This window comes from Vombatus ursinus, unplaced genomic scaffold (genome assembly GCF_900497805.2).
Source record: "Vombatus ursinus unplaced genomic scaffold, bare-nosed wombat genome assembly UNPS02011431.1, whole genome shotgun sequence".
Classification (NCBI taxonomy): Eukaryota; Metazoa; Chordata; class Mammalia; order Diprotodontia; family Vombatidae; genus Vombatus; species Vombatus ursinus.
In genome coordinates, this window is record NW_020951209.1 from 5,866,653 (window position 1) to 5,890,878 (window position 24,226).

The 24,226-nt window shown below is 39.8% G+C and overlaps 1 protein-coding gene across 8 annotated transcripts in view; it reads left to right on the forward strand.

Annotated features, from left to right (window-relative positions):
- Window positions 1-24,226, forward strand: part of CRACR2A (calcium release activated channel regulator 2A) — a 221,257-nt gene that overhangs the window by 132,165 nt on the left and 64,866 nt on the right. For all 8 annotated transcript variants that reach the window (XR_003568605.1, XR_003568604.1, XM_027856428.1 and 5 more), the window contains 3 exons: window positions 7,771-7,958; window positions 14,082-14,153; window positions 20,824-20,869. Coding sequence is in view for 6 of the 8 variants with exons in the window: in XM_027856428.1 (XP_027712229.1) it covers window positions 7,771-7,958; window positions 14,082-14,153; window positions 20,824-20,869 (306 nt within the window). In the remaining 2 variants the exon portion in view is untranslated. The remainder of the gene's footprint in view (window positions 1-7,770; window positions 7,959-14,081; window positions 14,154-20,823; window positions 20,870-24,226) is intronic.

The following is a 24,226-nucleotide window of genomic DNA, read 5'->3' on the forward strand; positions in this document are numbered from 1 at the left end:
ATGCTCATTTTTATTTTTCACGGAAGTATCCTTTGTAGACAGGAAGCTATGGAAAGAGCACTAGACTGGGAGTCAGAAAGCTTGGGATCAAGCCACATGCTCATTGTTTGGCCACGGACAAAAAGCATATTCAAGTTTCTTAACGTCTTTGAACCCACGTTTCTTCCTCTATAAAATGGGGGAAATAACACCTAAAATGCCAAAATCCCAGAGCTGTGGTAAGAATTAAATGAAATAAACTACATAAAGTCCTAGGTAAAATGCTATTATTATTGCAGGACAATAATAACTTGCTTTCACATGTGACACAGATAGAAAAAAGTTCTGAATGTTGTGTCAGTGTAGGTTTGAGTCCTGACTGCTACTCACCAGCTGTGAGCACCTTGGGTTAGTCACTCTGTTGCTTGGGCCTCAGATCTCTCCTTTATAAAATTAGGGGTTTGGACTAGATGACCTCAATGGGCTCTTCTAGCCAACAGTGTGCTGGTATATATTTAACAACCAGCTCTCTTGTGGGGAAAACTTTCGAGTTTAATCTCCATTCTTAACATTTTTTCTACCACTTTCTTAGATCTAGGCAGTCAACAACAAAAAAATTAATCTCAATTTATAGCATTTCTCAATTTCTGAGATGTAAATTGTCCTACCAAAAATTTAATAAATTTAACAACAAAATTTAACAAGTAACAATTTAACAAAAATTTAACTAGCTCTTCCAAGCTAGTACAAGCTATCTCCAGCATGGCCCTGCTTCTAGCTCTAAATTCTATGATGCTTTGAATCAAGGATAATGTGTTTTCTGCATCTTCATCTTTTGTCCTAAGCCTCAGGCAGAGGAAGACAAAGAAATCATTACCCAACACTTATCAAATACCTGCTATCTGTAGAACACTATGCTTGGCAATGAGGAAGATAGAAATGTATATGACATGTTTGCTTTCCTCCTAATACTTATATTCTAGCTGGTGGCAGAAGTGACACACCAAGAAAGATAGCTAAAATACCTACTGCTCCATAACAAAAGACATTAGAGAGAGGCACAGTGCTGTGTGAAGTCCAAGGAAAGAAACTGTAAGAACTATATTCAAGAAGCCAGAGGCTTCCTGGAAAAGGGTTCATCTGAGTTGAACTTTAAAGCATGGGTTAGAATTTAGTAGTCTAAGAGAAGAAGAAAGGTCATTCTAGGGGGTCAGCCTGAGCAAAGGTGCGTCTGGGGTGAGAGAACAGGGAAGGTCTAGGGAAGAAGAATGTTGTCCAGCTGTTTAATTTGCCTTATCTGCAATTGGAAACATATCTACCCTGGACAGAACCAGACACAATCTGTCTGTGCTTCAGTTTGAATGGTGGGAAGCTATTTTTACCATCCAATCCCTTGGAAAGCCTCGCCAGTGCAGGAGCAGGCTGGTGTTTGGAGCTGTCAGGAAAAAGGACTGGCAGCTCATGTCCAGGTCAGAGGCAGAATGGATTTAGATAAAAATTGAGAGAGAGGGGACTGTTTGGGTTCTTTGTTTCCCCAGCACTGCCGGGTGTGTGTGTGTGTGTGTGTGTGTGTTCATATTTATATAGTAAGTACTTAATTGTTATTTGTCCTTCATTCTCAAAGAGGACCATAACATCAGGGTAGTGATACCATGACAGTCCAGTGAATTGGATTTAAGCGAGGGAGGGCTATGCAAAGTCACCAGCCTCAGTTTCTGCTCCTGAGCCATCTGGGTCTAGTGGCCAGATATAGATCAGGAGGACTGGAGCTGGCCCAGGATGCAGTGGGGGACCTTGGCCTTTTCAAGCTAAAGTCTTTAACAGGGCTCAGTCTGACTGATAGACTGACTCAAAGACCATAGGATCATAGAGTCAGAGCTGGAAGTGTATCGTTTCATCTAACCCTCCTCATTTTATAGATGAGAAAAAAAGGCCCAGAGAGTTCACGTGAGGTCCCAAGGTCACCCAGTGGCAGAGCAAGGCTTCGGGCCAAGTTCCTGCTTTTCCATACATCTGACTATAGCAGGATGATTTGGGTAGCCTGATGCCTACATGCTCTCACTTAGTCCTCTGCTACCACAACAGCTGTTTCATTTTTATCTTTGGGTCTCCAGCACAAAACATGGTACCTGGCATATAGTAGGGGCTTAATAAATGTGTTTTGGAATGAGTGAATTAAGTGCTTACCAGGTACAGGCAATGTGCTATGTATCGAGGACATAGAAACAAAATAGTTTCTGCTCTCCAGGGACCTATTCGATTGTTGGAGGTAGCAGAAGGGGAGACCATGGACACAAAACAATGTTAACAGAAAATATGTACAAAGTCATTTCAGGGAAGAAGGGAAGGAGTAACCTGGGGAGATTGGGACTGGCTTCCTGAAGGAGGTGGCCCTTGAGCAGAACTTTCCTTTAAAACTTATTTTATTTTTAATTTGTGGAATAAAATAAGCATTTCCATAACATAGTGTAATAAAAAGATGATTACACAGGAAACTACAAATCAACTATGCACAACTTGCTATTCATTTTAAATATACAACATTATCTTGTAATTTTTTTATTCTTCCCTCCCCCAAACCTTAGAGATAGCCACCATTAGACAGAAATATATCTATCTATAAATACATATATATGTATGTGTATATATATATAATATGTATGTGTATATATACATATACATACACACATATCAACTCTTTCTCTGGATGCAAATAGCTTCTTTCTTCATAAGTCCTTTGTAGTTAATTTGAATTTTGGAGGAAGCCAGGGATTCCAAGGAGAGGAGACAGAACATTCCAAGTATGTGGGATGGTTGCTCTCAAGGCTCTGAGACAGGTTATGTGCAGTGTTATATGCAGTGAACAAGTTGTGGTATGTGATCGTGATGGCATGCTACTATGCTATAAGAAATGATGAACTTGATGATCTTGGAAAAACATGGATAGACTTGCACAAAATAATGAAGAGTAAAATGACCAGAACCAAGAGAATGTTGTTTATAGTAACAGCAATATTTTGTTTTGTGTTGTTTTTTTTTTTTTGATGAGGCAATTGGGGTTAAGTGACTTGCCCAGGGTCACACAGCTAGTAAGTGTTAAGTGTCTGAGGTCAGATTTGAACTCAGGTTCTCTTGACTCCAGGGCTGGTGCTCTATTCACTGTGCCACCTAGCTGCCCGTAGCAATATTGTTTTAAGAGTAACTGAGTCAATAAGTCATTTTGATTATTATAAATACCCAAATTAACTACAAAGGACGTACAAAGAAAGACACTATCTGCATCCAGAGAAAGAACTGATAATTAGAAGCATTTATAGAATGATTTTACATACACACACTCACACACACACATTTGTGTCTGATGGTAGCCATCTCTAGGGCAAGGGGGAGGAAAGAAAGAAAAGGGAAAAAAAAGAAATTTATGTAATAACTTCATTATATATTTAAAAGGAATAGCAAGTTGTATGTAATAGATTTGCAGTTTCATGTACAATCATCTTTTTATTATACTATATAATGGAAATGCTTGTTTTATTCCATAAATTAAAAATATGTGCAGTGAACATCTCATGGACAAACCTGACTTCTAGGCAGAGTGCATGAAGTTGACTGCTGCCAAAAGCCAAGAAAGGAGGCCGGGACCAGATTGTGAAGGGCTTGAAAAGTCAGACTGAACAGTTTGCACTTTCTCCTTAGAGATAAGAGTGAGTCATTGCCTCTTCTTGAGCAGTGGAGTGACATCATGAGAACCGTGCTTTGGGAATATCAATATGGCAGCTGGGTGGAGGATGGATTGGAGAGGGAAGAGATGGAAGGCTGAGGAACCAATCAGGAGGCTGTTGCAACTGTCCGGCTGGCAGACGATGAAGGCCCAAACCAAGGTGGTTATGGTGTGAGAGGAGAGGAGGGGACAGATATTGTCTCAGCAGAAACGACATGACTTAGCAACCATTTGGCAATGAGGGCTGAGAGGGAGGGAAAAGTCGAGTGTTAATAAATGCTTATGGAAAGGGCAGCTTGCTCTTTGTCATAGTCTGGGACTATCTCCTTTTTCCTCTCCTCTTTATTCCTATTATACATGAAGTTTTTGCCAATTAGATTTATCTATTAAATGAATGATGGCAGTGCTATTTAATTACTAAATGCTTGCCTAATTACCCAAGAGCCCCTGAGGAATCTTCCAGAACTCCTTGTTATTCTCATCCTTGTCTCTCTTTCACCAGCTGCATTAATTACACCAGTTTTTTTATATTATATTTTTAATTGCATAATTCTTTGTCTAGTGAAAAGGTTGAAGATATACAGAGATAGTCTACTGGTAGAGAGAAGTCAAAGGATCACATTTCTGGGGCACCTTATTGCTTACAAAGTCCTTTCCCCCATCCTGGAAAGGAGGTAGAAAAGGTGGTCTTCAGATTATTTTATACTGCATTTTCTCTATTAGGAAGTGAGGTGATTTGAGTGAATGAATGAATGAATGAAGCATTAATGGAGCACTTACTACCTGCAAAGTATTGTGCTAAGTACTAGGGGTACAAATATAAAAATCACAACCCTGCTCTCAACGAGCTCTCACACTAATGGAGCAGACAACCCAATTGTAAGGCTTCATCCACAGGTCATGCAGCTGTTGAGTGACAGGTCTGGGATTTGAACCTAGAAGATCAGGACATAGAGAAAAGGGCACTGTTCTTAGAGTCAGAAAATATGGGTTTGTTGTCATTCCTGTTTGTCCTTTGTTGTGGTGCCATGACATGCAAGTGAATTGGATTTAAGTGAGGGAGGGCTATTTGAGTCCCAGATCCAGCACTCGCTGGCTGTGGGATTCTGTGAAAGTCACTTAACTTTTTTCATCCTCTATTTCAATTATAAAAATGATGGTAATAACATTTGCTCAATATGAGGTTGCTGTTGGGAAAACTTCAATTTTATATAAATAGGAGCTACTAATATTATTGTTATCCAAGTTCAGTGATTTTTCCTCTTACTACTGTAAGTGTTTTAAGGATAGAGGAAAAGGATCACAGCATTTAGAGCTCGACCTAGTCCAGGGGTGGAGAACCTGCAGTCTTGAGGTCACATATATAGTCCAAATCCTTCATTTAATAAGGAAAATGGCAGCCAGAGAGGTAGCAGTGACTTCTCCCAGATCACTCAGGTAGGATTACAGACAGTGGGAAAGGATCTTAGAACTTCTCGCCCAACTGTCTCATTTGATAGCTGTGGAAACTGAGGCCCAGGGAGGTAAAGGGATTTGCCCAAGGTCACACAGGTAATAAGTAGCAGGACAAGGATTCAAACCTAGGTCCTTGAACTCTAAATCCATTTCTCATTCCATGATGCCTCTCTTTAAATATGCTGAGATTGGTGGGTGGAGCCAAGGTGGTAGAGTAAAAGCAGTGACTTGCCTGAGCTTTCCCCCAAACTCCTCCAAATACCTGTAAAAAAATGACTCTAAACAAATCCCAGAGCAGTAGAACCTACAAAAAGACAGAGTGAAACAAATTTCCAGCCCAGACAACCTGGATGGTTGATAGGAAAGGTCTGTTGTGCCAGGCTGGGAGAGGAGCACAGTTCTATCTCTCCCTTTCTCCTTCTCGCAATACAATCCTCTCTTACCCCTTAATTTTATTTTTTAGATACCAACCCTTCATATTCAACTCACCCTGTGCCCTCTGTCTATATACATATATATATGTGTGTGTGTATGTATATATATATATTCCCTCCAACCACCCTAATACTGAGAAAGTTCTCACGAGTTACAAATATCATCTTTCCATGTAGGAATGTAAACAGTTCAACTTTAATAAGTTCCTTATGATTTCTCTTTCCTGTTTACCTTTTCATGCTTCTCTTGAGTCTTGTATTTGAAAGTCAAATTTTCTGTTCAACTCTGGTCTTTTCATCAAGAATGCTTGAAAGTCCACTATTTTGTTGAATGCTCATTTTTCCCCCTGAAGGATGACACTCAGTTTTTCTGGGTAGGTGATTCTTGGCTATAATCCTATCTCCTTTGAACTCTGGAATATCCTGTTTCAAGCCCTCTGACCCTTTAATGTAGAAGCTGCTAAATCTTGTGTTATCCTGATTGTGTTTCCACAATACTTGAATTGTTTCTTTCTGGCTGTTTGCACCATTTTCTCCTTGACCTGGGATCTCTGAAATTTTGCTATAATATTCCTAGGAGTTTTCCTTTTGGGATCTCTTTTAGGAGGTGATCAGTGGATTCTTTCCATTTCTATTTTACCCTGTGGTTCTAGAATATTTGGGCAGTTTTCCTTGATAATTTCTTGAAAAATGATGTCTAGGCTCTTTTTTTGATCATGGTTTTCAGGTAGTCCAATAATTTTTAAATTATCTCTCCTGGATCTGTTTTCTAGGTCAATTGTTTTTCCAATGAGATATTTCACGTTGTCTTCTATTTTATCATTCTTTTGGTTTTGTTTTATAATTTCTTGATGTAAAGAACAATTAGAACTAATGAGAGGAACCATAAGAATGAGGCAATAAAACAAAACAACAAAGGAAAAGAAGAGCAAATAGTATGCTTCCATCTGTATTCAGACTCCATAGTTCTTTCTCTGGATGTGGGTAACATTTTCCATCTTGAGTCTTTTGGAGTTATCTTAGATCTTTGCATTGCTGAGAAGAGCCAAGTCTATCAGTCAGTTATTGCACACTGTGGCTGTTACTGTGTATAATGTTCTTCTGGTTCTGCTCATTTCACTCAGCATCAGTTCATATAAATCTTTCCAGGTTTTTCTGAAGTCTGCCTGCTCATCATTTCTTATAGCACAAGATTACATTCATATACCACAACTTGTTCAGCCATTCCCCATTGATGGGCATCCCCTCAATTTCCAATTCTTTGCCACCACAAAAAGGACTGCTATAAATATTTTTGTACATGTGGGTCTTTTTCTCATTTTTGTGATCTTTTTGAGATACAGACCTAGAGGTGGTATTGCTGGGTCAAAGGTTATACATAATTTTATAGCCCTTTGGGCATAGTTCCAAATTTCTCTCCAAAATGGTTGGATCATTTCACAACTCCACCAACAATACATTCGTGTTCCAATTTTCCCCACATCCTCTCCAACATTTATCATTGTCTTGTTTTGTCATGTTAATATGGAAGCATAATATTTGCTTTCCTTTTCCTTTGTTGTTTTGTTTTATTGCTTTATGGTTCCTCCCATTAGTCCTAATTGTTCTTTATATCATGACTAATGGGAAAATATGTTTAACATGAATGTATAAGTAGAGCCTATATCAGATTACATGCCATCTTGGTGGGGGGAGGAGAGAGGGGAGAGAAAATTTAAAATTCAAAATCTTATGAAAGTGAATGTTGAAAACTAAAAATAAATTAATTGTTTTTTAAAAATAAAAAAAGAAGAGAAAGATAAATAAAAGAATTTAATACTACTTCTCAAACCCAAGGAGGGTATTTGACTCCTAATTGTTCTCTGCCCCAGTGCTAGCAGATTTTAAGTTTGACCTTTGAAAGAATATCCTGTCATGATTAAAGGATAGAGAATTCCCTTTCCTGGAGATTGAATAAGTCTGTCTGGGCTGATTTACTCAAGTCTTTTCTAGACACAAAGGAATGACTGAAAGGATCTCTTTCCTACATGAAGATATGGATGTAAAATAGGGAATAGAATAATCTGAGTTAATAACAAGGGGAGAGGGGGAAGCCTGAGATGTCCATCTGTTTTTTGGGGGGGAGTTGAGAGGATCTGACTGACTTGTCTTTTTCTCCTGACCTCTGTTACCCCTTTCTAGCTGGAAGGTCAGTTCACGGCCCTCAACAATGACAAGCATGAAACCAAAGCAGAGAACACTAAACTTAAACTCACCAACCAGGAACTGGCCAAGGAATTAGAGAGGACCTCGAGTGAGCTCCAGTATGCTCAGTCGCAGCTGGAGAGCCTGCAGAAAGAATCCTGCAAGCTGCAAGAGGAGAAGGAGATGTGAGTGGTGAGCTAATGGGCAAATCATGTCGCCTGGCCTCAGACTACATCTCACATGCCAGATCCACCTTTCACCTATACACCCATCAAAAGCTAGCCATCTTGGGGCAGCTAGGACCTGAGTTCAAATCCAGCCTCAGACCAAACACTTGACACTTCCTAGGTGTGTGACCCTGGGCAAATCACTTAACCCCAATTGCCTAAAAAAAGAAGTTAACGATTTTGTGTCTTGTGGAATATAGGCCCTTCTTCTTGTCTTCCAAGACTATAACTCATTATCTGATCAAAGAATTGATTTAATGTTAATGGTTATTCGTGAATCGATGTTTTACCTTCTTGGAGACATAAAGCCTTAGCTGGGGGTGTGCTGGAGCCCAGTCATATTGTTAAATTCAAAATGAGAGCTGATTGTTAAATTCAGTGGGAGCATTTATACCTCAGTAATCAGCAAATGCTACCAATCAGGGCTTGGTTTCTTGTTCTGTTGATTGTCTAGAATCTAGACTTAAGAAAGTAATGGGGAAAATATTAACAATGCAGGTTACACTTAAAAGTACAGTTATCCCTTCCATATTACGGGGGTTAGAGGCATGGTGCCTTTGAAATCTGGAAAATCCATGTAAAGTTTTTGGGCCCCCCACTTTGTACCAGAGAAGAAATCCGAATTTTTTCTTTTTCTTTTCATGGGATGTTTACAGTACCTTATTGTAAAATTTGAGTTGGTATTCTATAATACTATACATATTTATGCATTTCTGAGTTTCTAAACTTTTTCTGTGTCATCTGCTGGCTTTTTCATGTCACTTACAGCTTCTGCAAAACTCCCCCAAATTCCCATTTAATTTCTTATGCCAACCCGAGATATATCAAAACCGAGATGGAGAAAGTCTAAATATGGAAGGGATAACTGTGTGTCCTGCAGCCATTGTTAAACCTTTACCAGCTCACCCCTGGCCTTAGCTCAAGGCAGTATGAAAAGCTGGAAAGAGACTGGAATGAGAGTCAGAAGATGGGAGGAAGTTATAGCCCCAGCTTTGCTGTGGGAGTTCTGAATTCCTAACATGAAATCTTAGATTTGGAAAGCAGGTCATTGCCTTTATATGAGAGGGCAGTATGGTGCAGTAAAATGAGCATTGGACTCAGAATCCTGACTCTCCTAGGACCATCTCTGCCACTAATTAGCTGGGTGACCTTAAACAAATTATTTTACTTCCTCCAGCTGGAGATGTCCTCATCTGTAAAATGTCCCCTCTGGCTTTCTATGATTCTAAAATCTAAATCTATTGCCCAACCATCCCCACCCCTCTTTCTCACCTGCAGCTTAAATTTCCACAGGATAATTGGTCAGTGAATACCTGGGCAGCCTCTGAAGTTTTTAAGCAGAGGAATAGAAGGATCACCCCTCTACACTGGTGACTACATAGAAGATGGATCAGAGAAGGAAAAGACCAAAGGCAGGGGGATGAATTAGGCCATTATTATAATGGCTTAGGCAAGAAATAAAGAGGGCCTGAATTAGGATGGTGGCAGTGTGACTGGAGGGAAGGAGACTTGTGAAATGTACATGTATTATTTCTTTATTCTTTTGTAAACTCCTTGGGTCAGAGACTAGCTCTCTCAGTGTTTAGCTCAGTGCTTGGTTTGTAGAGTCAAAACTATAGTTTTCCAGTAGCAATGTATGACTGTGAGAAGTGGACTATAAGGAAAGCTGTTCTAATTGTGGTGCTGGAGAAGACTTTTGAGAGTCCCTTGGACAGCAAGGGGAGCAAATCAGTCAACACTTAAGTAAATTAATTCAGACGATTCACTAGAAGATCAAATACTGAAGCTTCAGTGCTTTGGCCACCTAGTGAGAAGATGAAACTCATTGGAAAAGACCCTGAAGTTGGGAAAGATTGAAGTAAAAAAAAAAGGGTTTGGCAGAGGATGAGAAGGATAGATAGTGTCAGAGAAACAATGAACATGAACTTGGACAGACTTTGAGAGGTAGTGCAGGATAGAAGGACCTGGAGTGATGTGGTCCATGAGCTCATGAAGAGTTGGGTACAACTGAATGACTGAACAACAAGTAGCCCATAGTAGTTTAATGTTTGTTAAACTGAATAGTAGAAAATAAATATTAGATCTGGGAGACAGAAAGACCTGAGTTTGAGTTTGGGCTCTTCCACTGATAAACTCTTTTGGGCAAACCGTTTCACTTTCCTAGCCTCAGCTTCCTTATCTGTAAAATGGACACGATGAACTAGAAAAATTCTAAGGTTCTTCCTAATTCTAACACTTGTAGAAGAGATCTAAGCAGGGGTTAATACTCCAGTAAAGCCATCTTGGCATCAACATTCACTCACCTAAGCTCAGGAAAGAATAAAAACAGAAGAGGCAGCCCCAGACCTACAATGATTCCCTTAGGAAAAGTCATGGTGATGGGCTGAGGGACAAGATGAGAGAACCTTTTCCCTGCTTGTCCTGGGAATTCTCAGAGCTACATGAAGCTAGCTGGAGGGTCAAAGCAAGAGAGGGCTGGGTGAGGACCATTTTTAAAGGTTCTCTGAACCATCTGCTCTTCCTGTTCAATGGTTCACAGGGGGGTCATCTTAAAGTGACAGACCCCTCTGCACTGACTCATGCACATGGAGGCTCAGAAGCAGAAAGGAAGCTCTGTACAACTCCTGGTGACAAGTGACACTTGGAATATAAAGACAAAAATGTCACAGACCCTGCCCTCAAGAAGCTTAAAACTAAACCATGCAAAAAATATATAAACCCAATAGAAAAAAAAATCTAAGACAGATATATAATCACAATTTCAAATTTGGAAGTGGCTTCAGAGGCCATTTAATCCAACCCAAACCTAAAAAAGCATGCTTTCTACAAGCTACCTGACAAGTATTCATTCGATTATTTACGTCATTTCAGGGGCAGCTGGGTGACCAAGGGGATAGAGTTCTAGCCCTGGAATCAGGAAGACGTGTTCAAATGCAGCCTCATATTTATTAGCTGTGTGACTTTGGGCAAGTCATTTATCCTCTAGTTACCTCAGTTTCCTCGTCTGAAAGCGGGGATAATAATAGTACCTACTTCTCAGGGTTGTTGTGAGGATCAATTGAGATAATATTTTGTAAAGTACTTAGCACAGTTCCTGGTATTATAAAATGTTAGCTATTACCATGATTGAAACAAATAAACAAGAAGGGAAACCATATAAAGTCTCTCTTGACTCTCAGTCCCTAATCATCTTAGAGGCAGCCCAGGTCCCTGGATAACCATCAAGAGATCCCTATGCCCTTAGGCTTCCTGGGAGGGATACCCAGAAGACCTAAGCCCATGCCCTGCAATTTCATCATATGGATTGAGGTAGGCCATCCCTATTTTATACACTGAGATCAAGAAACTTCTTAGGGAGATATAATGACTGGTTAATGTCACATGGCAGACCTGGGACAAGATCCAGTGTGATTTCCCCTAATTTATAATACTTGATAATGTTGAAGATGATAATTCGTGAAGGTCGGAGTTGGGATCAGAGAGTGAGAAATCTTTCTCCTCCTCTTCCTTTTTCTCCCCCTTCCCTTCTCCTTCTCTTGACATTTACATTTAACTAATATCTCATAAACGGATGTACTTTTCCTTGCTGGTTATTTATTTAGCTATCCCAGCAGACATCTTCAATATCACAGTTTTCACTAATGAAAGTCAGTTTCTCTCCTTTTTTTTTTTCCTTTTTACTTTTTATATCTTCAACTGTTGGCTCGGTGCCTGCCAATGGGCCCTGGAGCATTGGGTAATGTGGTAACGAGGCAGCAGGCAGGTGCACAAACAGACACTCCTTGGGGGAGCCTAGGCTTAAGGGTTCTGCCGAGCTTTTTTTTTTCCATTCTCTTTCTGATAGAATATCATCCTCCAGGCAGAACCTCTCTGGGGAGAGGGGGTTCAGGAGAGGGCCAAGGAGACTTGGGAAGGAGTCAGAAGGAAAGGTGGAGGGTGAAAGTTGATAGGGCTGGAGCAGCCTGCCTAAGCACTATACCAATCAGGGCAGAATCCTCAAGATGGACAGGTATTTGGGGACCCAGTTTGGATAATGGAAAATAAATTGTTTTCTGCTCAAGTTCAAATTAAATATCATGGTAATAAAACATTTGGAATTTCCAGCTCTGCAGGATACAGGGAAGTTTTGTTACATAATTAGGATTGTCTGAGGTGAGCTAGAGTTTGATTTGTTTGCTGTTATTGCACATCAACTCTATAATTATTGTATTATTATAGAGGGGAATTCTAGAGGGATTATGGGAGGTAGGGAGAGAGAGAGACTCCTCCGGGTAGACCTCCAAAAGAATCAAGTTATTATCAGGTTGGTAGGAAATCTCCCATGGCTACTTCAACACATCTCTCCCCTTACCATCACTTTCTCCTTCTGCCACTGCATTCTTCCTTACCAGTGTCCTACTATGGCCTTACTGCAGAGAGGGTATGGGGACCTCTTCTGCACCATCACCAGTACCTGGGTGGGGATTGTTACATTCTGTATTTATATTAATGAATGAATAAATGAATGAATGAAAAAGCTTGCATTAACCACTCACAATCCCATGGTCCCAGGGTAAGGTTCTCAGGCCAAACAGATGATAATGCATCCTCTTTAATGTCATTTCCACTGAGAAAATTATATCAGTTTCTGATCTTGAACCATTGATAGTAGCAAGCACTTTGGTGGTAAGAACTTTCTTTCCTGCATTTTCAGGAGATTCAGTAGTTCTAGCTGCAATATCTGCAGAAGCAGTTGCCAGAGCATATCTCCATATCTCCTAGACACATGCAGGAACTATATGAATACAATTATAAAACACTATTTATGGTAATAAAGACTGACCCAAATAATTGAGAAAATATTAATTGCCAAGCCAAAACAATAAAAATTATAATACTATGTAAATTAATTTGCTTATTCACTGTCACACCAATCAAATTATTAAAGGATTACTTTGTAGAACTGGAAAAAAATAACAAAATTCATATGTTAGAACAACAGGTGGGAAGGAAAGGGGCCTATCAGTACCAGATCTCAAAATATACTGCAAAAGTTATCATTAAGTGGTTTGATGCTAGTTAAAAAATAGAGGTTGATTAGTGAAACAGATTAGGAATACAGTGTTCAAAAGCAAGTGAACACAGTAACCTAATGTTCTTTAAAACCAAAGATCCCACAGACTGGGATAAAGACTCACCATTGAACAAAACATTCTGAGGAAAAATGGAAAGCAGAGTCTATCAGAAATTAGGTTTAGATCAATATCTTACATCATATAGCAAAATAAGTTCCAAATGGATTGATGACTTAGATATAAAAAGTCACATCATAAACAGATTAGAGGGGCAATGAAAAAAAATGTGGATTGCATCTATGAATAGGGAGAGAGTTCATGACTAAACAAGGGATAGAGAGGATTACAAAAGATAAAATAGGCAATTTTGATTACATAAAATTTAAAAGTTTTTGATAAAAAAAACAAATGCAGTTAAAATTAGAAGGGGAAAGCAGTTAATTAGGCAAAATTTTTGTGACAAAAATTTTTAGTGAAAGAAAAAAAGAAATCATGCTTCCCACCTCCACAATGAGAAGAAAGAAGCATTTTTTTTTCCCATTCTAACCTGAGACTAAGCTCAACAAGAATTTTTTAAGTATCTTTTATGTGCCAGGAACAATGCCAGCTGTTGGAAATACAAAGGCAATTATTGGAAGATGACTTAGTGAAGATGACTTAACTAAAAAAACAAAAAAAAAGAAGGAAGAAGGAGGAGAAGGAGAAGTAGTAGTAGTATTAGAAGAAGAAGAAAAAGAAGAAGAACTACTACTACTACTACTACTCTTGAGGAAAGGGAGATCAGACTAGAGAGTGGTACACTTTAGAACTTACAAATAAAGATATGTTTAACAATCTCCTAAATGGGTTTAGAGCATCTCTTTCTCTTGCTCAAATCCCATCTATCATCTGTCATAGTACATTATTCATTGTGTTCACTTTTTTTATCCCTTTGGGAAGGGCTTGTATGTAAGTCTGACTTCTTCACTGTGCCCACCTTCATTTTGCCTACTGTGACTCACAAACTCTGTGGCTTCCTATTTCCTAGGGAAGTATACCGGGTGACAGAAAATTTGCAGAGGGAAAAGACAGGACTTTTGAAACAGCTGGATTTCTTAAGGTAAGTCTATAGCTGGTGTTCATAAGACTGGATTCTAGACAACTCAGTTTGGAAGTACCATTCCAAAGTTATCTAATACCCTAAAATCACAGAAGCATAGTATGGGGTTTTTTCCTCTTATTTTATTTTTTCTCAATTACATGTAAAAAAATTTTAACATTCATTTTTTAAAGTTCTGAGTCCCAAATTCTCTCCCTCCTTTCTTTCCCTCCCCCCTTTTTGAGAAGGCAAGTAATTTAATATAGATTATTCATGTGCAGTCATGCAAAATATATTTCTACATTAACCATGTTGCAAAAGAAAACATAGATTTAAAAAAAAAAAACAAGAAAAATAAAGAAAGTTAAAAACGGTATGCTTTGATCTGCATTCAGACTCCATCAGTTTTTTCTTTGGAGGTGGATAACATTTTTTATCAAAGGCCTTTACAATTGTCTTGGATCAGTGTATTGCTAAGAACAACTAAGCCATTCACAGCCTATCATCACACAATATTGCTGTTTCCTTGTACACAGTACACTACACTTTGCATCAGCTTATGTAAGTCTTTCCAGGTTTTTCTGAGAGCATCCTGCTCATCATTTCTTATAACACAATAGTATTCCATCATAATCACATGCCTTGTTCAGTCATTCCCCAACTGATGGGCATCCCCTCAATTTAAGAGCTGCTATAAATATTTTTGTGCATATAAGACATTTTCCTTTTTGTTTTTTGTTTTTTTCATCTGTATCTAATTGTAGTAGTATTGCTATGTCAGAGTATGCAGACTCATAATATTTCTTCATAGTATTTAGTATTTTCTTCTGTTTACTCATATCTTTATCCTCAGTTCTTGATTTCAGATTTAGTGTCTGGCCTCATTTTCTTCCACACTCTTGGATGGGATCAAGCTTTATTTGGCCCTGATCCTGCTTCCCTGGCTTTCTGCTGCTGGCTTCCACTTTCCTTAGTATGTCTATACATAGAGTCCTGGAGGGTTTCCTCATCCCCAGATTCAGAGCATAGACTTTCCCTGATCAGGGCAGTGGGAGGTTTTCTTTTACCCCTGGGGGTTTTTTGATCAATGCATTGCTTCCTATGTGTCTCCTGGGACCTCGCCTTATCTGAATGCTGTTGTGAACACAACCACTCTTCTTCCCCTGGGGTTTCCAAGTCAGAGCACTTTTGCTTCTGTGTCCCTTGGGGACCTGTTGGTCAGGGCTCTATAGATATTGACCCTGGGGTTTTTCTGGTAAGGGCAATGCTGTGAGCTCCCATGCTGGGGGTTTCTGGCCTATTCACTCATGCTCATGCTGGCTTCTTTGGCAAGACCCATCTTCCAGCATCTGTAGCTGCAATTATTTTGTTGTTGTTGTCATTGTGTGTTAGACTGAGTGAGTATATTGGATTTTCTCTGGGTATTTTTGACCATTGTTCCATCTGGTGTGCCTTTTAGATCATTGTGGAATGAAAGTGGAAGAGTTAGACTCCTTTGTATCTTTCATTAGGACATCATATTTTGAATTCATCTTTATGGGTTAACTATGAAATCTTTTACTTGAAAGCATAATTGGGCCACAGCATATAGTGTCTGAAATGTTTTGAATTTTAAACATGTGTTGAATATAATGCATTTCATATTTGTACCACTCATATGATTCAAGCCAGTCTCAGCAAGAAGTGAATATGAAAGTGAAAAGGCCAGGTTTTAGCAAAATTGGGGGAGAAAACATTGAGACCCCTCCGGTTATTTCCCAATATCTTGTTCCTACCCCACTTCACTACGTGGCCTGTAGCCAACATTGGACGATCCCTCACAAAACATCAACAACAACTTATTACTTGGGAAACTTCTGATTAAAAATAAAACAGAACAGGATGTACAAGGACACCACTTTTGAGCTGTGTGTTCTTTGCCTTTGTATTTAGAAGAAATAAGAGGGCAATTCAAACAGGAAGGAAGGAATAGAAAACCCTTGAAAAATACTTAAGAGTTTTGTTTTGTTTTGTTTTGAAGTAGCAGAACATTCACACAGAAGTATATCACCAAAGCCTTTGCAGAATTACTGCACAGTTACCAAACTAACCTGGGATGATAAATTAAAATCAGGAAACTGAGCTAAAGAACACAGACCTGGAAGGCAGACATGGCCACCAAAGTGAGATGAACTGTTATTGACAGAAAGGAAGGAGATCTGGAAATGGGCAAAATGAAGGAAACAGGGAGGAGATGGGAGGCCTCAAAAGGAAGTTAAGTTGCAACTATGGAAAGAAGAAGGAGGCAAATACTTTCCTAAAAAAAGAAGGGTTCATTTTTCAGCGTAGCTTCCTCCTCATTCTGCCTCGTCTCCCTTGATGTGTATAGCAGCAAGACTTTGTCTGACTAATAGGGAGTGACAGAGGAAGCATGCATGCAGAAGGGATGAGATGTGGAAAGCAAGAAGAGGTACCCCAGACTAGTAGGACCTAGAGATTAAAAAGATATGGAGCACAATTCTTGGTCACTGCACATTTGAATGGAAAGTTAAAAGAATCAAAAGGAAAAGAGGAAGCAAGATAATAAGCAAAAAAGTTTCTGTCTGAGTTGGCCTTGCCCTTGGCTTATAACCCCATTGCACAAGCAATGAGCTAGTCATGGTAAGCAGCAGTTGAAAGTCCATGCCATTGGTAAGATAGTGAACAAAGAGGCACTAAATGTAAGAGCTTCAATCTGTACCTGGTCCCAAGCACATACACTCTATTGCAATGAAGAAGAGTCTAGTTTTGAATCCAGAGTTCCTAAATCTTCACATAATGATGGATCCCACACTTAATCCAAGTCAAACATCATCTAGGAAAGGTATTGAACTGTCTCTACTGCTTTATCCATCCAGAGGAGGAGGCATAACAGCAGAAGAGGAAAAGAGGGTTTGACTAAGCAAACTGAATTGTGCCTTTGCTAGAACTCTTGGGTTTGGAGCATCCTATATACTATTTGAAGAAACTTTGGGAACCAAACTACACTGAAATTATTTTTATCATATATTACTTATTGCTTTTATTTTCATATGGCAATATTAAAATGCTGCATGCAGTAACTGAGCATTCTTGTCCATTCCTGTGGCAATAAAAGAAATGATCTACTAAAACTCTACTAACTGCATAGACAGAATATATTTCCTTTATTGATTATATTTAGATACCTGAGACCCACTGCAGATTCCAAGGCTAGTATGGATAACAAGAAACTCTCAATAGCTCTCAAAAGCAAAACTTTTTAAGTAAAATGATAGGGAAACAAAGGGAAAACAAAGCATAGAAATTTGGGATATTAATTAGCCTATAGAACTATTCATTCAATTAGTGGGTGTATTCAAAGGCAAACTTCTGGGGCTTAGTAAGTTTTATGAGACTCTTCAGAGTATTTAAAGAAAGGTAAACTATTAATAGACAATGGATTGTCAAAAACTACAAAAGCAAGTAGTACCAGCCTTTCTTTGTTTTACCTAGAGGCAGCAAGGTTTTCATAGTTTTTTCAAGTTAGTGATACCTAGTCTGACAATAGGCCTTTGCGGTAGTGTCAAGCTCTACAAACACAACAGAATAAGACAATTCTACAGCCCTGATTCCAGACCACATCGCCTGCAGGCTTGCCATCTACCTTGATTTCCTTATCTTCTCTCACCACAACCTTGAACTCTGACCCTGGGACCACCCTGGTTTCTGATGGATTTTACCTTTTCTTTCCTGAAACCTTTGTGTTCCATCCCTCTATTTTCTAGCTCCCCTTTCAAGGGTAGGAATGGAGAATTCCAATCCCAGTCCCTTGTCAGGATCTAGATTGAAGACCTTCTTGACCTAGAACTTACTGCTTCAGTATAACTACTTTTCCCTGCTTCAGCAAACTCAGTAAGACAACAGTGGCTCAGCACTTTATATCCATTAAGGGTCTAGGAACAAGGTTTCTGAGGACCAGGACCCAGCCCAGGACGAGGACCTTGGATACCAGGCGCTGGTGAGAGCCAAGTGCATACTCTACGTGTGGAAAATCTTCTAGGTTTCTGTCATCCCTTCCCTTATTTGTACTGACTGTGAGCGTGGTCAGGTCCGTGGGGACCCAAACAGCAGATCCATGATCAAGTCTCCCTGTTCCTTCTGTCCTGTTCTCCTAGGTGTTTGGAGAGACAGCAGGCTGATACAATCCTTTCTCATTATATAACCCTTGGAGGGTAGGGGTCCTACTCAGCTGTCTCATAGCTAACAAATTTCTGCCCCACTAAAGTACTTTCCATCTTCTTGCACTCAGAAACCTGGCTTCCCCTGAAAGACGCTGTACCCCTGGTTAATCTCTCATGTACAAGGCACTGTTTCTCTCATTCCTCTAACAATATGGATCAGGAAGAGAACAAGACATACTCCAAGCTCCCCACTTGGATGCTCTCAGCCTGCTTCTTCATCACCACTTATTTGTGGCTCATTCTTTCTAGAATGACCCAAGTCATGTCCTTGTTGCAGTTGGCTTCTAGTACTCTCCATTCATTTCTCAAGAAGTTCAGTGCCTGGATCACAATCTTCCTCTCCCCCCTAAAATCTGCTTTCATACTTGGGAATTCAATTCAATTCAATTCAATTCAATATTGATGTTCCTTTGAACACCCTAGCCTGCCAATTCATCAATCATCTGAACTTCCATCATCTATTGCTTCTCCTTAAGTTATCCATCTACAAATGTGGTCACATTTTAGATTTTATTCGTAACTGTATTACATTCATGATTGTGAACTCGACATTCTTCCCTGTGGTCATGATATCTTGTCCTTCTATCTCTCCCTATGCCTCACTTCACCTTTTTAGAAACTCCAGTTACTCTACTTTTCCCTTTTATGCTAATTCATCACCCCTTCTCTGATTTTTTTCCCCTTTACAGTCTTGACTCCATATTTGTTGCAATCATCCACTATCCTCTACTCTTCAATCCTTGTCACAAATATCTGCCATCTTTTACGTTCAATCCCCACCATCTAGTCCTTTTACCAGTAATACCTCATGTAGCTCAAGGTTACATCCTTCTCTCCCGGTGCTGCTGATTGAACCTGGAGAACATCTCACAACTATGTCAACTGGGTCTACTACAAATTTATATTATTTAACCTCAACCGAGACCTCACTGCTGCATGGCAATCCTTTTATTTTTCCTGGTTTGACTCTTTATTTTTTCACACCTTGTGAAATAGCTATTTGAAGCCTTGCCTTCTTTCCTCAGACCCTCTAGACTGCTCCTTCTCCTCATCAGAGGACCTTTCCTCTTATCTCAAAAAAATTGAGGTCAGCACCATTCATTACAGAAGGTCATCCTTCTCTACCTTATTCTTCAAAATCATCCTTGCCCCTTTTCCTTGCCAAGACCAATACCTGTAACTGTGCCCTTGATTCCAAGCCCTCCCCTCTCTCTTCCAGGAACTTGTCCTTTCACCCATTCTCATTCATTTTCATTCTGTCTCTCTCACCCTCACCTTCTCTCTTTCCTCCTCCTTTCCTCCTCCTCCCCTTCATCTCCCTCTTCCTTCCTTTTTTCTCTCTCCCTCCCATGCCCACCCCCCATTCAGTCTTTTCTTACCAATTAGTAATTCTCCTGCTACTACAAACATGCCCAGGTATCCTTATACTTAAAAATATTTATTTAATCCTGATGTCCCCTCAAGTCATAATTGTCTCTTCTCTCCAACTGTAATGTTGTCTCCCTTCTAAAATTACCTTCTGTTTTCTCTGTCCTCCATGCAGTGGTTATGGAATGTCTCCTTTATGTTCCCCAGCATCTAGCACAGTATACAGGTTTGTTGAGTTGCGCTTCTCCCTCAGATCACTGCACTCTTCAGAAATCAATCCCTAGTAAGAATTCTCAAAGCTCTGGTAATTCTGATGATCAAAGTGACTTTAAGAGATCAGCTAATCAGGGGTGCCCAACCTGGGAGAGAAGAAATTTGTCAAGGGAATACAAGGAATATTTGGTAACTTTTTTATTTCTTATGTGTACAAAGCTCTAGTGTATTCTAGGATTTATTTACTTTCCTATTGAATATGAGGAACAAAAAGGTTTACTGAAAGCCAAGGGACATGAGAATCAAAAAAGATTAGTAATCCCTAATCTCACTCATCCCTACTCCCTCTGCCTCACAAGAAGGACCATAAGTAAACCATCTTTTAGCTCACAATCTTTGGAAGAAGAGATCCTACAGTATCTTGCCTTCTCTGTCTCTCAGGGCCTGCCAGGATGGCATAAGAAGTGGTCAGAAGGGGAAGCTAGGTGGCGCAGTAGATAGAGCCTTGGAGTCAGAAGGACCTGCGTTCAAATGCAGTCTCAGACACATGGCACTTTCTAGCTGTGTGACCTGGGCAAGTCACTTAACCCCAATTGCCTAATCAAAAAAAAAAAAAAAAGCAAAAAAACTGATGTACACATCAAAAAAGGGGCAGCTAGGTAGCACAGTGAATAGAGCTCTGGCCTTGGAGTCAGGAGGACTTGAGTTCAAATATAGCCTCAGACACTTAACACTTACTAGCTGTGTGACCTTAGGCAAGTCACTTAACCCCGATCACCTCACCACCCCACCCCCAAAAAAAGAGAAGTGGTCAGAATAAGTCAATCTTGTGAGTGAGTTTCATACATGATTTGATTTCTCCTTGCTTCATTTTCCTTTCTGTCTCACAGGGAAAAGAACAAACACCTACGGGATGAACGGGACATGTGTTTGCAGGTAATAAATCAAGGCCTCCTTCCCCAGGGAGTGGACAAGGCATTGGGCCATGTAGGAACTGAGCTACATTCTCTACTTGGCCTAAGATAACTCCAAATCCTGGTGAAGAGAATTATGTTAGATATTTTTGGCCATATGAGGAGGACACTATTATAAAAAGGCAGAGCAAGCTAACCAACTCTGCCATAACATGGTCCATAGTCACGCATCTGTTAAAAGAACCGGAGATGTTTATCCTGGAGTCTTCAAAAGGGAACGTGATCACTGTTTTTAAGTATTTGAAGGAGTCATGTGGAAGAGTGATGGATTAGACGCCATTCTGTTTGCTACCAGAGGGTGAGATTTGCAGAGAGACAAATTAAAGGTTCACATAAGGAAAAACTTCCTGTCAAGTGGAGCTATCCAAAAGTGGCACGGGCTGCCTCAGCAGTTAGCCTTTAATTAGAAGTATTCAATCAAAAGCAGGATAATCATTTATTGGGTTTGCTGAAGAGGGCATCATCAGTGAGGCACAGTTTGCACTAGATGGCCTCGGAGGCCCCTTCTAATTCTGATATATTCTGTGCTTCTATGAGTGTACGTCCCCAAATAGCACAAAGTGCTGAATTGACCCTGAAGCCTCCCTTTTTGATCCTAGCTTCTATTCAGCTCTCTGTGAAGATAATGCTACGGCATCTGCAAACATGCACCTTAGTGAGGGAAGATAGGAAAGGGGCCTGGGGTAGCTTCAGATAGACTTACTTCCTTACAAGTAGTGTAACACATCACACCTTGCCTTTGTTATGTGACCTGAGGCGAATCATCATTCAACCTCTTTATTTATGTTCTACTATAACGTAAAGGAGAATATTCTCCAACCTACTTCCTACTTTACTGGGAGGTTATAAGTTGAGATACTTAGAAGAAGGCACAGGCTCATAGGATTTAGATCTGGGATGGGCCTTTGAGATCCTCCAGTCTAGGAGTTCTTAACCAGATTTTTTGTCATGGACTCATTTGGTAGTGTGGTGAAGCCTATGGACCCCTTCTCAGAATCGTGTTTTTAAATATATAAAATAAAAAAAATAGAATTGCAAAAGAAAAAAGAAACATTGAATTGAAATGCATTTATCAAAATGCCAAAAACACACCAAGTTTTACAGTCCACAGGTTAAGAACCCATTGACTGGGGGCAGCTAGGTAGCACAGTGGATAGAGTACCAGCCCTGGAGTCAGGAGGCCCTAAATTCAAATCCAATCTCAGATGCTTACTAGCTGTGTGACCCTGGGCAAGTCACTTAAAAGAGAAAGAGAGTAAGGGAGGGAGGGAGAGAGAGAGGAAAGAAGGAAGGAAGGAAGGAAGAAAAAGAAAGAAAGATACAAAGAAGGAAAGAAAGATACAAAGAAAGAAAGAAAGAACCCATTGACTGGTGCAACTCCTTTAGTTAAGGAGACTGAGGTCAAGTGATCTGTCCAGATTTGCAGAGCCAGGAATTAAACTCCTATTTCCTGACTTGGAGTCCAGTGTCCTTTCCTGTTACATTGCCTCTAAATTCAAGGGAGCAGGTTTAGGGCTTCTTCCATGCCATTTATTAGCCACCTAAGTTTGGGCTAGCTATGTAACCTTCAGAGCCTCACTTTCCTCATCTATAAAATGGGAATAGTCATCTACTTCCCGAGTTGTTGTGAGGATCAGAAAAGACAACATATGTTAGAGTGCTATTTAAATATGAGCTATTATTATAAAGCAGCTCTGCCTTGAGCCTTGTCCAAGGTGGTTAAATTGCAAAGGATTAGAATTCTGTTTCTTTTGTAAAGCAGACCTGCAGTACACTTGTTCCCCTTCCTGGCTCTCATTGCCAAGGGTCTGACATCAACATATTTATGTTCCAGTTGCATAATAAAGGTGTTAATGATTAAAGTAACAGAGAATTTGTTTTGAAGCTTTAGACTAAAAATGACCCTGATGCCCTGTTTCCTCTCCCTGCTTGCTGGACTCAGGATTGCTTAAAAAGGAGAAAGGGATTATGCTCTGAAATGAAAGACACAGGGAAAAAAAGTAACTGCTAAATAATCTTTGTGACAAATAATAATTAAAGATTCATTGGGAAATCATCATAGCTCTTATCTTCAGGCACCTGGGAAGCAGCCGCACATCCTCTTCCTCTATTAAACTGTGCTTGGGAAACATAAGGTTAGTTGATTAACATGAAATTCTTTCTGTGATGTGATTCCACTTCCTCCCCACCCCCAAGACTTCTGTTAGGGGACATTGACAAACAGAGCATAAGGTGCCCCTCCTTTTCCACCAACACCATCTTCAAATTCTTTCTTATTGATAGGAAGGAAGCAGAATAAAGGTTAAGCGACTAGTTGAAATTTCCCCCTTTTTCATTATCTGTTGGAATTTGGAGAAAAGAGTGTAAGAGAACTGACTTTATCAGTAGACTAGATAGGCTGATATTTACATGTATGTGATTTTAGAAAGAAGGTCAACTTGACCAAAAATAGCTTTCCAGTCCCACACCTAAAGTCTTCCTATTAGCAATTGACACCAATGAGAAGGCCACAGAATCTAAGGCACCTCAGAGGTCATGTAGTCTCTCTGGACTTCACAAAGAATAGCCTTTGCAGGGAAATCCTTTGACAGGCAAATCATCTAATTTCTGAGTGAAATTGGTCCATCTAGGACTATCACCCCCCTCCTCCTTTTTTATAGATGAAGAAACAAGTTCAGACAGGTAGAAGAACTTGCCAGAGGTCACAGTGACACTGAAAAATGAGACCAGAACAAGGAACACAGAATCTTTGAGATAGAAGGAATGTGAGAGACCATCTCGTCCCAACCATACCTGACCAACAATCCCTCCAAACAACATCTCCAACAAATGGTCCTTCAGTCTTTTTTAAAAGATCTCTGGTAAGATGGCCCATGGGGCTCTGAGGAAGCTTGGACAGCTCCACTGGTTAGGAAGTTGTTGTCTAAACACATCTCTCTGCATCTTCTCTCCATTGCTGCTGTCTGCCCGCTGGGGCTGAATCTAGTCTCTCTTCCATGGGAAAGCCTTTCACAGACTTGAAGACAACTATCATTTCCCTCCTAGATGATTTTTTTTTTCCTATTCCAAGGCAAACATTCCTAGTTCATTCATTCAAGAAATTTTTAAGTGTCCACAATGAGCTAGAGATGGAAAGATAAAATGAAATAATCTTTATCCTTAAGAAGCTTTTCAATGTACAGCTACATAGATAAGTGTGTGTATGTGCCTATGTGTGTGTGTATATATGTATATGTGTATATATATGTGTGTATATATATATATATACATATACATATATATACATGCACACAAATTAAATACACAGTAATGGGCAGCT